This window comes from Mesoplodon densirostris, chromosome 11 (assembly GCF_025265405.1).
Source record: "Mesoplodon densirostris isolate mMesDen1 chromosome 11, mMesDen1 primary haplotype, whole genome shotgun sequence".
Taxonomy (NCBI): Eukaryota; Metazoa; Chordata; class Mammalia; order Artiodactyla; family Ziphiidae; genus Mesoplodon; species Mesoplodon densirostris.
In genome coordinates, this window is record NC_082671.1 from 6484702 (window position 1) to 6498111 (window position 13410).

A 13410-nucleotide genomic window follows, 5' to 3' on the forward strand; every position below is an offset into this window, starting at 1 on the left:
ATGTTCCTGCTGCTTTGTCTGGGGGCCCTGTCCCAGGTCACCTCACTCTGGAACCGACTTCACTAGAGCAGCCACCATCGTGGGTGATTCTGGCCATTGTGGCTGGGATAAAGAAAGCTCTAGAGGCTTTAATTAAATATTTGGGTCCAGAAATGACATGCATCACTTCTGCTTACAACTCATGGGTTAGACCTACTGGACTGGTTCAACCACAGTTGAGCTAGAGTGTACAGTTCCCCACCTTCCTGAAAGGGAGAGAGCTGGAGACATTTGGAAAATAGCACTAGTGATGCCACAGTAGGGGAATGGGATGAAGAAGCAGCTGCAAACTTGTAATACTAACACGTGCTCTTGGATGCTCCCTGACTGGTAAAACATTCTTTCTTCTTTTTTTTTTTGGCTGCGTCGGGTCTTAGCTGCGGCATGTGGGATCTTTCGTTGCAGCTCGCGGGCTTCTCTCTAGTTGTGGCGTGAGGGTTTTCTCTCTCTAGTTGTGGTGTGTGGGCTCCAGGGCGGGTGGGCTCTGTAGTTTGCAGCATGCGGGCTCTCTCCTTGAGGCACATGAGCTCAGTAGTTGTGGCACATGGGCTTAGTTGCCCCATGGCATGTGGGATCTTAGTTCCCCAACCAAGGATCAAACCCAGGTCCCCTGCATTGGAAGGTGAATTCTTTACCACTGGACCACCAGGAAAGTCCCAAACGTTCTTTATAGATTTATTTTTTTGGCATGGTTAGTCATTTCCTACGGCTGTTGATTTGCAAGACACAGATGTCTAATGCATTCTTTTCCCAATATACAGCTTCACTCAAGTAAAATCTGTTAGATTTTTCTCTAGTGGATTCTGGAGCATCATTATCTCCATCACACTTTGTAGTTGAGATCATCATCATCACAGTCATCATCATCATCATCATTATCATCATCATCATCATCATCAAAAACTTTGGCTAAGCAGCTAATTATAAATGATGCTTATCTACAAGCTATGTGTTTACATTTGTCCTTCCCCTTGTCAGTTTAGTCCCAGCGAAAGCCCAGAAGGAGGGAAATGGTCATGAGACACATTGTCTGACTCATCATCCCTTTCCCAAACCATCTGCAGTGGAAACCTAGAGAGGGGGGTGATTCTTCTTAGGGAGGGTGTGTGTATACATACTTGTGCACAGGTAGGAACTGAGGAAGCTGACCACTTACCATTCTTTCCTTCCACAGGTGTCTGTGAGAGATAGGGCAGTGAGAAGGACCATTCGCAGAGATTACTCAGAGAAACAAGGCTAAGTCTCCCCAAAGGAAAACTACAAGGATCTTATTCCTGGGGTAATGATAAGCACACACATGCACACGCAGAGCAAAGTAGAAAATGTAATAAAAGAAATCTGTAAAATAGAGTAGAATGATCATTTATATACCTGGGATAAGTACATTTTCAGGCAAAGATAAAAATGTAAATGGTTATCAAATTATCTGCCACATTTTATCTGCTCATCTTGGTACATACGTCCATTTTTAGGTGGTTCCTCCCTATTGGCACCATTTTATTCCCACCATGCGCCCCTAATTTGATGTAGATATGTTTTCAGCTGGGAGGTCTGCATGGGTCTGGGAGGCTGGGACCTCTGGGGTCTGGTACCAGGTGTTGGTTTCCAGGACAATCCTTTCTCTTGGTTTCCTTTCCTTTCCACTGAAAACCCCTTGGTCTTCTTTGCTGGCTCCTCTTCTTCCTGAACTTGAATGGTAAATCGTAGACTGCTGTGAAGGACTTGGTCTTGATTATGTTTCTCTTCATCATCCATATTCTGTTTCTCTAGGAGACTTTAGTGCCAGGGGTTTAAACACTGCTAAATATTTTAAATTCGTAAATCATACATTTCTCTACCATATTCTAGACCTGGATGAACAATCGCCTCCTTGATGTCTTCGTTCACATGTATAATTTGCTTCTCCACGTGAATATGTCTAAAAACGATATGGGTCTTGATTGATCCCAAGCTGTTTAGTCTCTCATCTTCCCTTTCTCAATAAATGGCACCACCAACCCACCTGGTTGCTCAAATCCCAAACCTGGCATCCACTGTTTACTTCTCATGTCCTATCCATCACCAGTTTCTGCTAATTCTATCTCCTGAATATCTCCCCAACCCCACTCCCTCCCTCTGTATCTCTATACACCCTACCTTTTCTCTAGTCCAAGTCATCATCATCTTTTCCCCAAATCACTGCAATTTCCTGGTCCCCCGATTTTTTCTTTTGTGGCTTTGTAATTCATTCCCCCACAGCCTCTATGTAGATCATGTCATGTCTCTTCTCCTCTTGAGAAACATCATTGGCTTCACAACCAACATCCTAAGATAACACCTGAACACTGCCCCCTGTAAGACCTACCCCTCGCTCCTTCTTCAGCCTCATCTTGTACATCTCTCCCTGCTGCTCATTCTCCTCCCAGCATATGGCTTTTGTTAGCATCTTGAACACCCATGACCTGTCTAGCTCAGAGCTTTTGAACTTGTCTGCCCGGAATGCTCTTCCCTGCTTTTAGCAAGTCCGGCTCATTCTCATCTTTGATTTCTCAGTTGAAATATTACCTCTTCAGAGGGAAATTTCCCAACCACCCTCTTCAAAGCAGAATCCCCAGGTTCATTTCTGACTCAGCATCCCATTTATTTTCGTCAGAGCATATACTACAATATGTAAATATCTTCTTGATTGTTTACTGTTAACATTTTCTATCTAGAATGTCATGTACTTATTGCACGAAAATGTAAGCTCATAAGAGCAGGTGGGTTGTCCAGATCACTTCTAAATCCCCAGCACCTGGCACATAGTGGGCACCCAGTAGCTTCTCAATGAAAGCTTGTTAAATAAATGAATGGTTCCTACCATTAGCGAAAATGTCTGGATTTAGATACAGTTAGAAAAGCCTATGGTTTCATGAAATTGGGGCTCAGTGAACTCTGGGGAAATGTTCACCGGTCACTGGAGGTGGCGTTGCAGTCTACAGATGGGGTTATTCCTCCTGTCTTCCTTCACATAGGAACTGGCACTTCCAAAGGTGTGATTTTACTCACCCTTAATATTTGCTTGAGAGGAAAGATCTAGAAAAAAGGGCTTTTCTAAGGCTAAGAAACGAGTCTCTTTCACAGAAGAACTAAAAACAGAACTCTGATTCATGAACTTGCTAATGGGTTTTCCCTCCAGGGGAAACTCCTCAAGCACAGTGAAACCTGTCTTGGGGCAGAGCCTTGTGGGGTGCATGTCAAAGTAACCATGGAGCATCAGCTCTGCCTGTAGCTTGGCAGCCTTAACCCAAGTGGTATTCAAAGGGCTATTCCCGCCACCACGTTAGATTGTGCACCCTCCTGGCAGAATGCAGGTTCCTCCCCACGTTTCTCCAAGGTTTGCTTGGAAGAGTTACTGACCTAGTTGATAACCTCGTGGATAAAAATGGAAATGATGAAAACAAACATGCAAATGAATATTTCACTGTAAAAACTGACCACAAAAGATGACAAAAGGGATCATGAGTGAGTCAATTTACCACCCAGAAAAGAATTACAGATAATTGGACATGGGTAAAAAAGAGTATCTTCTATGTTTTATAATACTTATGTTATAAGTATATCATATAATATATGATATACTTATATCATATAACATAGCTTATATATAGGTTCCCTTTCTTGCCTTAAAATATTTCTTTTTTTTAATGGAGCAACTTAATAGTGCAAAGTTTAAATTGATTAATTATAGAGCCTGTGAATAGGAAAAATATTGACTGAGTGACTGGGTACACTTGCTCTCTCACCATTCACTGAAACATGCAAGCTGAGAGGAGGGAGTGGAAATGAACAGGATAAGCAAAGAGAAGAAGCGGAAGAGCGATTGCCCTGCGGACCTGGTGAGGGACCACACTGGAGAATGAAGCAGTGATGTGGCAGCCTGTCTCCTACCCACTCACCACTTGACCTCTGCCCTAAACGTCCAGGACGCTTGGTTCCCTACCCCCCATCCCACGCCCCACCCCCGCCCCCACCGCGCTGGGAGTGAATCACTGTGGTTTTCAAACACTCCATGCAATACAAAGAACTCTCACATGAATCTCGTGGTTTGAGAGTAACCGTATGTATCATTCCCATCAGTATCATCCATGAACTCTTACCAATGATCTAAGAGCACAAGAAGCTACACACAAACACCTTCTGGTTGTCAGCAACTATTTTGTCCACAGCCACCCCAAAAGGGGGAAAATGAAGCACAGAGAAGCAAACGTCAACCCTACCTGGCAGTGGTAGTGTGAAAAGATCAGACCAAAGCTCCCCCAGCAGACCCCAGCCTGTGTGATCCAGTGATGGAAGACGATAGGGCCTCTGGTAGAAATGGATGGAAAACGATTCTCACCTCCTCCCTCCTGGAGAGTTAGGGGAAGAGTCTCTACAACAAACTTGGGTCCCTACCCAAATACTGCCATGTGGGTCTTCGCTGTAACATTACTTAGGAACAGAGGCCATCTTTCTCATAGTTTTGTGAAGAGGGAGTGAGGTGGTGCAGGTGAAGCACCTGGAAGGTGGCCGGTACGTATTAAGTGTCCAGGAAGTGCAGCTGTTAGTTTAATCAGCAGGCCCTTTCCACTCCGCCCTTCTCCCTTTTCTCATTCACTCCTTCGTTCCCAGGGAGGCTGGGAGCTTATGAATTCCAGGATGTACTTCCCTGGGCTATGCTACCTCTGAGATGCCACCATCTTCTGGTTCTTTCTTCACTGGGGCTGCTGCCCAAACTCCCAGGACTCCCTTGGAAAACTTCTGTTGGAAAAGGCAACCAGCGACTTCCTATCCTTTTCCCTGCTATCACTTTGCAATCCTGGGAGAATGGTGGCCTCGCCCTGCCGGGTTTGCAAAGGGAGGTATGGGATTCTCTGGGGACTGACGTTGGAGTACAATTTAAATTGGAAGCTCTCAAGACATCAAAACATGCTTCCTCAATTTTTTTTTTTTAAGTAGAGATTGGAGAAGCTGGCAAATAGGTCTTCGTAAATACGGAAGGACAACATATAATTTGATTTCTTTCATTAAATTTCTGGGTGAGTGGAGGCACAGAACTCTGTGCCATGGGGCGGGGGCGGGGGGGGGGCGATGAGGGGTGTTTTCTTATTGATGAGATGCACTGCGCAGGTCAGCTCCCTAAACCGAAGAGAGAAGAGCGACTTGCAGGGGCGGGGGTGTGTGGCATTAGGGTACCTGCGCCTGTTTAGAGGGCCGTGGATGTGGACGTGCGGGAGGGAGTGGCGTGCCAGGAGAGCGCGGGAAAGCTTACTGGAGAGGTGAGGGTGCGTCCGCTCGCCGCGCCCTGGCTCGCGCGGCCCCTGGCCGGGCAAGGGGTGTGATGCGCGAGTGGGGTGGGAGGGGGCAGCAGGCGGGGCCTGCCACGTCACTTGGAGAGAGTGTGCTGGGAAGGAAGGGCAGAGCGGAGAGCCGAGCCGCTGCAGCTGCGGCGGCTGCAGCGAAGGCACAAGGGCTGGGGAGGTGGGTCCGCGCGCCCCGGCGCCGGGGCGGCCCCAGGGCCCTCTCGCAGGCCAGCGGCGCGGCTCGGAGGGAGGCGGTGGCGGCCGCGGCGGCGGGAACGGCGACCTTGGCCAGTGGAGTCCGCGGTGGCCGTAGGGCGGAGGCCGAGCCCCGCCAGGCGTCTTGGCCGAGCCGGAGGGAGGCGCATCTGGCGCTCGGGTCCCAGCGGCGGCCGGGGGTCTGGAGCTGCTGGAGGAGCGCCGCGGGAGCTGGGACGTGCTGACCGGTCTGGAGGGCGGACCCCCGCGTCCCGGAGCCCAGTCTGGGGAGGGCGGGGGCGCGAAGCCACGCTCCTTTCCTGGCGTCCAGCTGCACACGCACCAGGCTGCGGTTCCAGGTACCACAAGCTCTATCTAGCATCGGGCGCAGATAACTAGGGGCGCGGAGCCGAACCCTCCGCGCCCAGGTCACCTGCCCAGACCTAGCCCGGCGAAGACCGGGGCTTCGGGGCTTAGGGACCCGACGTCGGTCGTACCGCGAGCCCCACCCCGAAAAGAAGGCGCCGCCGAGAGCTGGGAGGCGGCGCCGCGCCCGGGAGGTCGTGTCGTGGGCGCCGTCCTAGTGGCGGGGAGCGCACCGCGGAGGGGACATGCGATCGGAGAAATCCCTTACGTTGGCGGCGCCGGGGGAGGTCCGTGGGCCGGAGGGGGAGCAACAGGATGCCGGAGACTTCCCGGAGGCCGGTGGCGGCGGCGGCTGCTGTAGTAGCGAGCGGCTGGTCATCAACATCTCTGGGCTGCGCTTCGAGACGCAGCTGCGCACCCTGTCGCTGTTCCCCGACACGCTCCTGGGGGACCCCGGCCGCCGCGTCCGCTTCTTCGACCCGCTGAGGAACGAGTACTTCTTCGACCGCAACCGGCCCAGCTTCGACGCCATCCTCTACTACTACCAGTCGGGGGGCCGGCTGCGGAGGCCGGTCAACGTGCCGCTGGACATCTTCCTGGAGGAGATCCGCTTCTACCAGCTCGGGGACGAGGCCCTGGCTGCCTTCCGCGAGGACGAGGGCTGCCTGCCCGAGGGTGGCGTGGACGAGAAGCCACTGCCCTCCCAGCCCTTCCAGCGCCAGGTGTGGCTGCTCTTCGAGTACCCGGAGAGCTCGGGGCCCGCCCGGGGCATCGCCATCGTCTCGGTCCTGGTCATCCTCATCTCTATTGTCATCTTTTGCCTGGAGACGCTGCCGCAGTTCCGCGCAGATGGTCGAGGTGGAAGCAATGGTGGTGGTGTCTCCCCGGTGTCCAGGGGCAGCCAGGAGGAAGAGGAGGATGAAGACGATTCCTATACGTTTCACCCTGGCATCACCCCCGGGGGAATGGGGGCAGGGGGCTCATCCCCACTAAGTACCTTTGGGGGCTCCTTCTTCACCGACCCCTTTTTCCTGGTGGAGACGCTGTGCATCGTCTGGTTCACTTTCGAGCTGCTGGTGCGCTTCTCCGCCTGCCCCAGCAAGACGGACTTCTTCAAAAACATCATGAACTTCATCGACATCGTGGCCATCATCCCCTACTTCATCACCCTGGGCACCGAGCTGGTGCAGCAGCAGGGACAGCAGTCAGCCAGCGGAGGCGGCGGCCAGAACGGGCAGCAGGCCATGTCCCTGGCCATCCTCAGAGTGATCCGCCTGGTCCGGGTGTTCCGCATCTTCAAGCTGTCCCGCCACTCCAAGGGGCTGCAGATCCTGGGCAAGACCCTGCAGGCCTCCATGCGGGAGCTGGGCCTGCTTATCTTCTTCCTCTTCATCGGAGTCATCCTCTTCTCCAGTGCCGTCTACTTCGCAGAGGCTGACGATGACGATTCGCTCTTTCCCAGCATCCCGGATGCCTTCTGGTGGGCGGTGGTTACCATGACCACAGTAGGTTACGGGGACATGTACCCCATGACGGTGGGGGGCAAGATCGTGGGCTCGCTGTGTGCCATCGCCGGGGTCCTCACCATCGCCCTGCCCGTGCCCGTCATCGTCTCCAACTTCAACTACTTCTACCACCGGGAGACCGAGCAGGAAGAGCAAGGCCAGTACACCCATGTCACTTGTGGGCAGCCTGCCCCGGACCTGAAGGCAGCTGACAATGGACTCGGCAAGCCTGAGTTCTCGGAGGCCACCCGGGAGCGGAGACCCAGCTACCTTCCCACTCCACATCGGGCATATGCAGAGAAAAGGATGCTCACGGAAGTGTGATGGATGCAGGCCGGGCCTGCACGGAAGGAAGGACACTGAGCAAACCATCCCTTAGGGCTCCTTGTCATCCTCCACTACTCACACCCCAGCTCCAGGTGACTTCCTGACTCCCTCCCCTACACCCAGTGGCTGGTGCCAGGACCACACACCTGGACTCTCAATCTTGTTACTTGACCCCTGCAGCATCCAAGGTTTCTCCATCTAAGTGACATTTTCCAAACTCTAACGGTGCCACCCATTCGTGCCCATCTCCTGTCACATGGATGAGATTTCCATCTGACCTTCCTCCCTCAAGATTCTGATTTTTCATGTCTGGGACTCGTAATATCTCTAGGAAGAGCGATGTTGACAAGATGGAAACCAGGCACACCTGGGTCCTTTTTCTCCTTAGCATCTGTGGCTTTGGGGCATGCACCTGTCTTAGCTTCTGGCCACATGGTAACTGGCAGACACGGGTGGACAGAAACAGTACTTCTCCTGTTGTTTTCCTCCAGCGCCCTGTAACACCGGCTGGTCCTCCTGAAGAGGACCCCTGGGAGAGCCTTCAGCTGCCCAGCCTGATAATATGCTATACATCTCTAATCTTGGATGGAATTAGAGAAACTACAATTACACGTGGCCATTTGGAGGATGTGAGAGTCAGTCCTGGACCAAAGGGGCCAATGGATTCTTCCAGGTGGGATCTGGCACAGTAGACATCAGTCTTTGGTCTCCACTTCGTTCTCCCCACTCTGATCCCCTGACTCTCTCGAGCTTCCAGGAAGCCTCCTTCAGAGCCAAATACTCTTCCTGTGCAGAGGAACTGGCAAAGGGGAACCCACAGAGCTGGGAGAAATGGCTGCATATAATCAAGCACCTGGCTTGACCGCTTATCAGAAGAGAGGTGCCACGGAGACAGTGCCATCTGGAGGGCAGAGGAGTCTTCTGCAGAGAGACAATTTCTCTCCCTCACTTCCCCCGACCCTCTCTAGCCCTCCACCCTTCTTCCTGGGAGTCTGACTTAGGATTGCTGTTGAAGGCTCTCTAAAGCAGACTCCAGCCTAAACCCACAGACAGGTAAAAGCACACATTGGATGCTAGCGTGGGCTTTTTTTCCCCGTTTTGTGGGCAATGAGACAGGTGGTTTAGAGTAAGGAAGAAGCATTATTCCTTTGCTGACAGCCTCACTGTTAGAGGTTTTTGCTGAGTCAAGCAAACATTCTCCTGCTCTGGCTCTGGAGCTGCAGCCCGCAGCTCTCACGGGTAAGGTGCCACCTGGACCAAGTCGTCTTCTTCCGCTGTGAACCCCTGTTTCTGTCCCCTCATCACATTGTCATTCATTTGTTGCCTTGATCAACTGTGATGCACTGTTCTGAGCTCTCCTGGGTACAGTTCAGAAACCAGAAGGACTGTTAATGAGTTTTTAATTTTATAAACTAGGCTTTAAGGCTGCTTGATAAGAATTTTAAAAAAAATCTTTTCTCAAAGAGCAAACTTATGAGGGACGGCCTCTTGAGGGTTTTCTTGAGAGACACTGTCCGGATGTTGCCACATTTTACAGGGTCACTTGGGTGCCACAGTCCCTCGTTGTGCCTCAGTTTCCCCACCCATTCAATGGGAACATTCATGTCTTCCCCCCACCCTCACCTCATGGGGAATGGCCCATGAACTCATCTGGGAGGCTGGGGATGATGCTATGCAAATGTGTGAACTTCTGTAATGGTTTCTAGTTCATTACCACGTTTCCCCATGCCCCATAGGCAAGGCCTCCCCTGAGAGTTCCTGCCTTGGATCCAGAGCCCATGTACAGGCCATTCTGGGCCATTAGCTCTTTAAATCCCTCCCTAGCCTCTTGAACTGGGCCTTGGTCTTTCTTCTTACCCTTTGGCAAGGAAGATGCTCTTTTTGGAGCGATCCAGTGGGATCCTTTTAGGGCCAGACACATCATCTTGATTGGGAGCTTGGCTTCTCCAAACCTGAAATGCAGTAGGAGATGCTCATGATTCAGACACTTGCTCTGAGGCCATAAAGTACCAGGTTTCCAAATGTCTTTTGGAATATGACTCCTGGCAATTCGGGGGAAAGAGAAGGCCCACCCAGAGGCAAAAGGGATGCTCCCAGCGAGGGTAACGTTGGAACACGTATGCATGTGTCTCTGTATGTATGTATGTGTCATCCTCATCACCACTTCCTTTTCAAATCAGAGCAGGCCCGAAAGTAAAGGGTTTATGGAGTGCTGGGCTCTCCAGGGACTCTGGTTGCCGTAGCAACCTTCCAGACTGTTCTCTCTATCTTCTGATTTGGGCAGCCAGGGAGAACAGGAGACTACGTATTCCCAGCTTCTGAAAGGGGGACGCCTCTCACATATGGGTTTAGGGGCTGGTAGGGCTGGGACAGGGATGCGTGACCTTCGGAAAATGAAGGGGAAAGCAGGTCCCCAAAGCTTCCTATCTGGACCTTTCTTCCTGGTTTCCCCACCCAGTCATTGAAGCTGCCTCATCCCACCCCTGAGTCTTCAGAAACTTGAATGCTAAGCAACTGCCAGTTAAACCAATGTCCATATTATTGTTTTTGAAATGGCCTCGGAGGGGACTAGCTTCTCCAGAGGCAGTCAAGCTGGGCCTCGCCAAGGGTCCTACTAGTTTTAGTCCATAATAGCACTGTGGAGCACTCACGTCCTCAGAGAGAGGCTCCTCCCAGCGCTGAGAGAGACAGAGAAATGATGCTCCTGTTTCCCAAGGAACAGTCTAGCTCTTGGGAGGAATCTCATAGGTGGTTCATCTTAAGATGTCGAAGGAAAACTGAGAGGCTGTGACCTGACCTAGTTGCTGTGAAGGATTCTGCCAAGTGCCCCCCTCTGACTCTGAGCCTCTTGATGTGGATTTTGCTCCCTGAGCGCCGTGACAATCTGTGCCCCGTGTTGCTGTGACAGCTGGGGTGGCGATTTCGCAGCTGCCAGCAGAGGGGTTCAGGTCATCGTTACACCTGACTCGGGCCCACAGGAGCACCCAGAGGTCTTCCTGGATCTGTGAAGCTCGGCTGAGACGTGGGAGGTGCCTCCTGCCAGATCAGCCCCAGGAGAGAAGGGGACAGCTGGCCGTCTTTGCACCCGAGGTAGGTTCTCCTGTTGGGGAATTTCGTTCTGGCTCAGTCCTTCAGGCCAAATGAGAACAGGGGTGGGAAGGGGCAGAGAGAGGGTGGGAGAGAGTGTGTCTGGGGGAGGATGAAGGCTTTGGTTTCCTTTCCTCAGTGGCCACCTCGCTCTCTGTGTGTTTTGTGTGCATCTACTTTACTCTCCTTCTCTGTTTCTGTTCCCACACTGCTACTTCCCTCTTTCATCCCCTTCGTATATATATATATATCATTTATGTGTCTGTTTTGGCTGCGCCGGATCTTTGTTGCGGCATGCGGGTGGGATCGAGTTCCCCGACCAGGGATTGAACCCAAGCCTCCTGCACTGGAAGCATAGAGTCTTACCCACTGGACCACCAGGGAAGTACCCCTCATCCCCTTCTGATCACCCCCTTTCTCTGTATTTTCCCCTTCCTTCTTCTATTCAGTGTCACTTTCTCTGCCTTCTGTTTCGTTCTCACGTCTCTGATTTTCCCCCACCTGCTGTTTGAATCTCTTCTTCCTCCTCTGTGTATCTTTCTCTCTGTCTCTCTCTTACATTCTCAGGGGCTGGGAGAAACTTGGGGCATTTCAGTTGAGATTGCTCTTTGGACTCTAGGGCGGCTGTGACCCAGGGTGTTTGCTCAGAAGGTTGTTCTCCAGCTGGAGGACCCCCTTTTTCCTGTCATCTTGGTACAGCATCCTTTCCTAGGGTACTCACCTCTGTGGGCAGAGTCCTGAGCTTCTGGAGCAAGGTGAGATTGCTGTGGGTTTAGAAGATGTCTCGGACAAAATTTCTTGAATCTGCAAGGATAAACTAGAGAAGGAGAGAGAGAGAGAGAGAGAGAGAGAGAGAGAGAGAGAGAGAGAGAGAGAGAGAGAGAGAGAGAAGGAACCTGATAGCAATACATTTCAGAGAAATACTTTGATTGCGTAGCACTGGACTGTGCTCACCTCAGGGTCCCCCAACCTTAAGAAGCTTACAGAAAGGTTCAAGACAATGGCACAGTGGAAAAAGTGAAATGAACACAGAAAAGAGGGCTTAGGAGGAAGGCATAGAGTGGAATTAGACTGGAAAAAGTTAATTCAAGGGCGACCTTCTGACTGCCCTTAATTCACTCGAAGGGTCTCAGAGCTGTCTCTCTTGTCCACTGAAGGTAGAAGAAAAGCAAAGGACATAAATGTCATTGGTGCAAGGTGCGGGGGACACTCCTTGGCATGATGGGTTAAGATTCACCAACCGGTCCCTAGGGAGGCTTGTGCATCTCCTTGCTGGAGGTCGTGTAGGCTGAGTCTCACCTGCATCAGGATATCAGGCGGCTTTTGGAGGGTAAGGGACATTTTCTAAAAGAGGATTGTGGTGACAGTTGTACAGCTCTATAAGGCAACCCCAAAAAGTCACTGAATTGTTAAAAAAAAAAGTGACATGAGACTAATAACCTCAGAGTTTCACCTCTTGTCTGGGAGATGATTTGGTTTTATAAATCTAGAGGTTAAGCCTCTCTAAACATGGACCAGACTGCATATTCAGGATGGAGTGACAGTTTTTTCTCTCTGCCACACGGGGACACTTTAGAGCTTTCATGCAGTTGCTGCCTGCTCCTCCCTTCCAGTGCCAAGGACTGTTTGTTTTCTTTTGTTTTGAATTTTGACAATGAAACCTTTGTGGGACTGACATGCCCCTTTCTTTTTGCTCTGAAGATGGGCCAAGCCATTCCTGGTCCGTGCAGAGCCTGGTTAGCATGTACTGAACCAAATGCAGAAACCTCCACCTTATCTCTGTACCTGGAAACTCAGAATTCCTTAAGAGATTACACAGGAGTCAAGGTGTTTTTCTCCTGGCCTGGTCCCCACCCTCCAGCCGCTGATGGGGCCCCGCAGGCTGTGGTGCTTCCAGGAAATAGAAGTAGGGGTGAGAGTCTTCCCTTAGCTCGTCCTCCTCCAGGAGTGCTCATCGGATGTCAGTCCTCTCTCTCTCTCTCTCTTTTTAAAAAGTATTTATTTATTTGGCTGGGCCAGGTCTTAGTTGCAGCATGTGGGATCTAGTTCGCTGACCAGGGATCGAACCCGGGCCCCCTGCGTTGGGAGCACAGAGTCTTAGCCACTGGCCCACCAGGGAAGTCCCTGTCATTCCTCTCTTGCTCCTTCTTGCCTTCTGCTCGCTAATCCCTTCCTTCACCACGACCCCCCGACCCCTGCCCAGGATGCTCTTCCTCACATGACACCGTCCAGTCCTGCTGTTTATCATGCCTCCTCTCCGCTGGCTGAGCCCTCGCTTTTGGCAGTGTTTTGTCCCCCGGCATCTCTCCATAAATGCCAAGATCGATTTCCAGAGAACACTGTCCTCCTGGGACAATCTGGCTGGGACCTTCCGGGCTGGCTCTGATTGGCTTTGACTGTGCGTTATTGCCCCGGGAAGCAAAGTTTGGTCTAATTCTAGCTTGTCAAGGTCACTTAGGGAAGGAAAAGAAATCCATTCTTTAAACCAAAAGATTTCCTCTCTCCATCCCACTTGACTCCAGGCTTCCCGGGGTGCGTGGCTCTCTTGGACCAGAATAAGACTGGAGCCTAGGGCTTGTCGGGAAAGGGAA

The 13410-nt window shown here is 51.5% G+C and overlaps 1 protein-coding gene across 1 annotated transcript; it reads left to right on the top strand.

Moving 5' to 3' along the window:
- Positions 1 to 6145: 6145 nt before the first annotated feature.
- KCNA6 (potassium voltage-gated channel subfamily A member 6) lies at positions 6146 to 7773 on the top strand. The gene has a single exon (XM_060112478.1). It carries the CDS (start codon positions 6146 to 6148, stop codon positions 7727 to 7729), a length of 1584 nt encoding a protein of 527 aa, XP_059968461.1. The 3' UTR covers positions 7730 to 7773.
- Positions 7774 to 13410: the final 5637 nt, after the last annotated feature.

Excerpts from the sequence above, each read along its gene's own strand:
- KCNA6 (XM_060112478.1), top strand. The coding sequence starts at position 6,146 with ATGCGATCGGAGAAATCCCTTACGTTGGCGGCGCCGGGGGAGGTCCGT.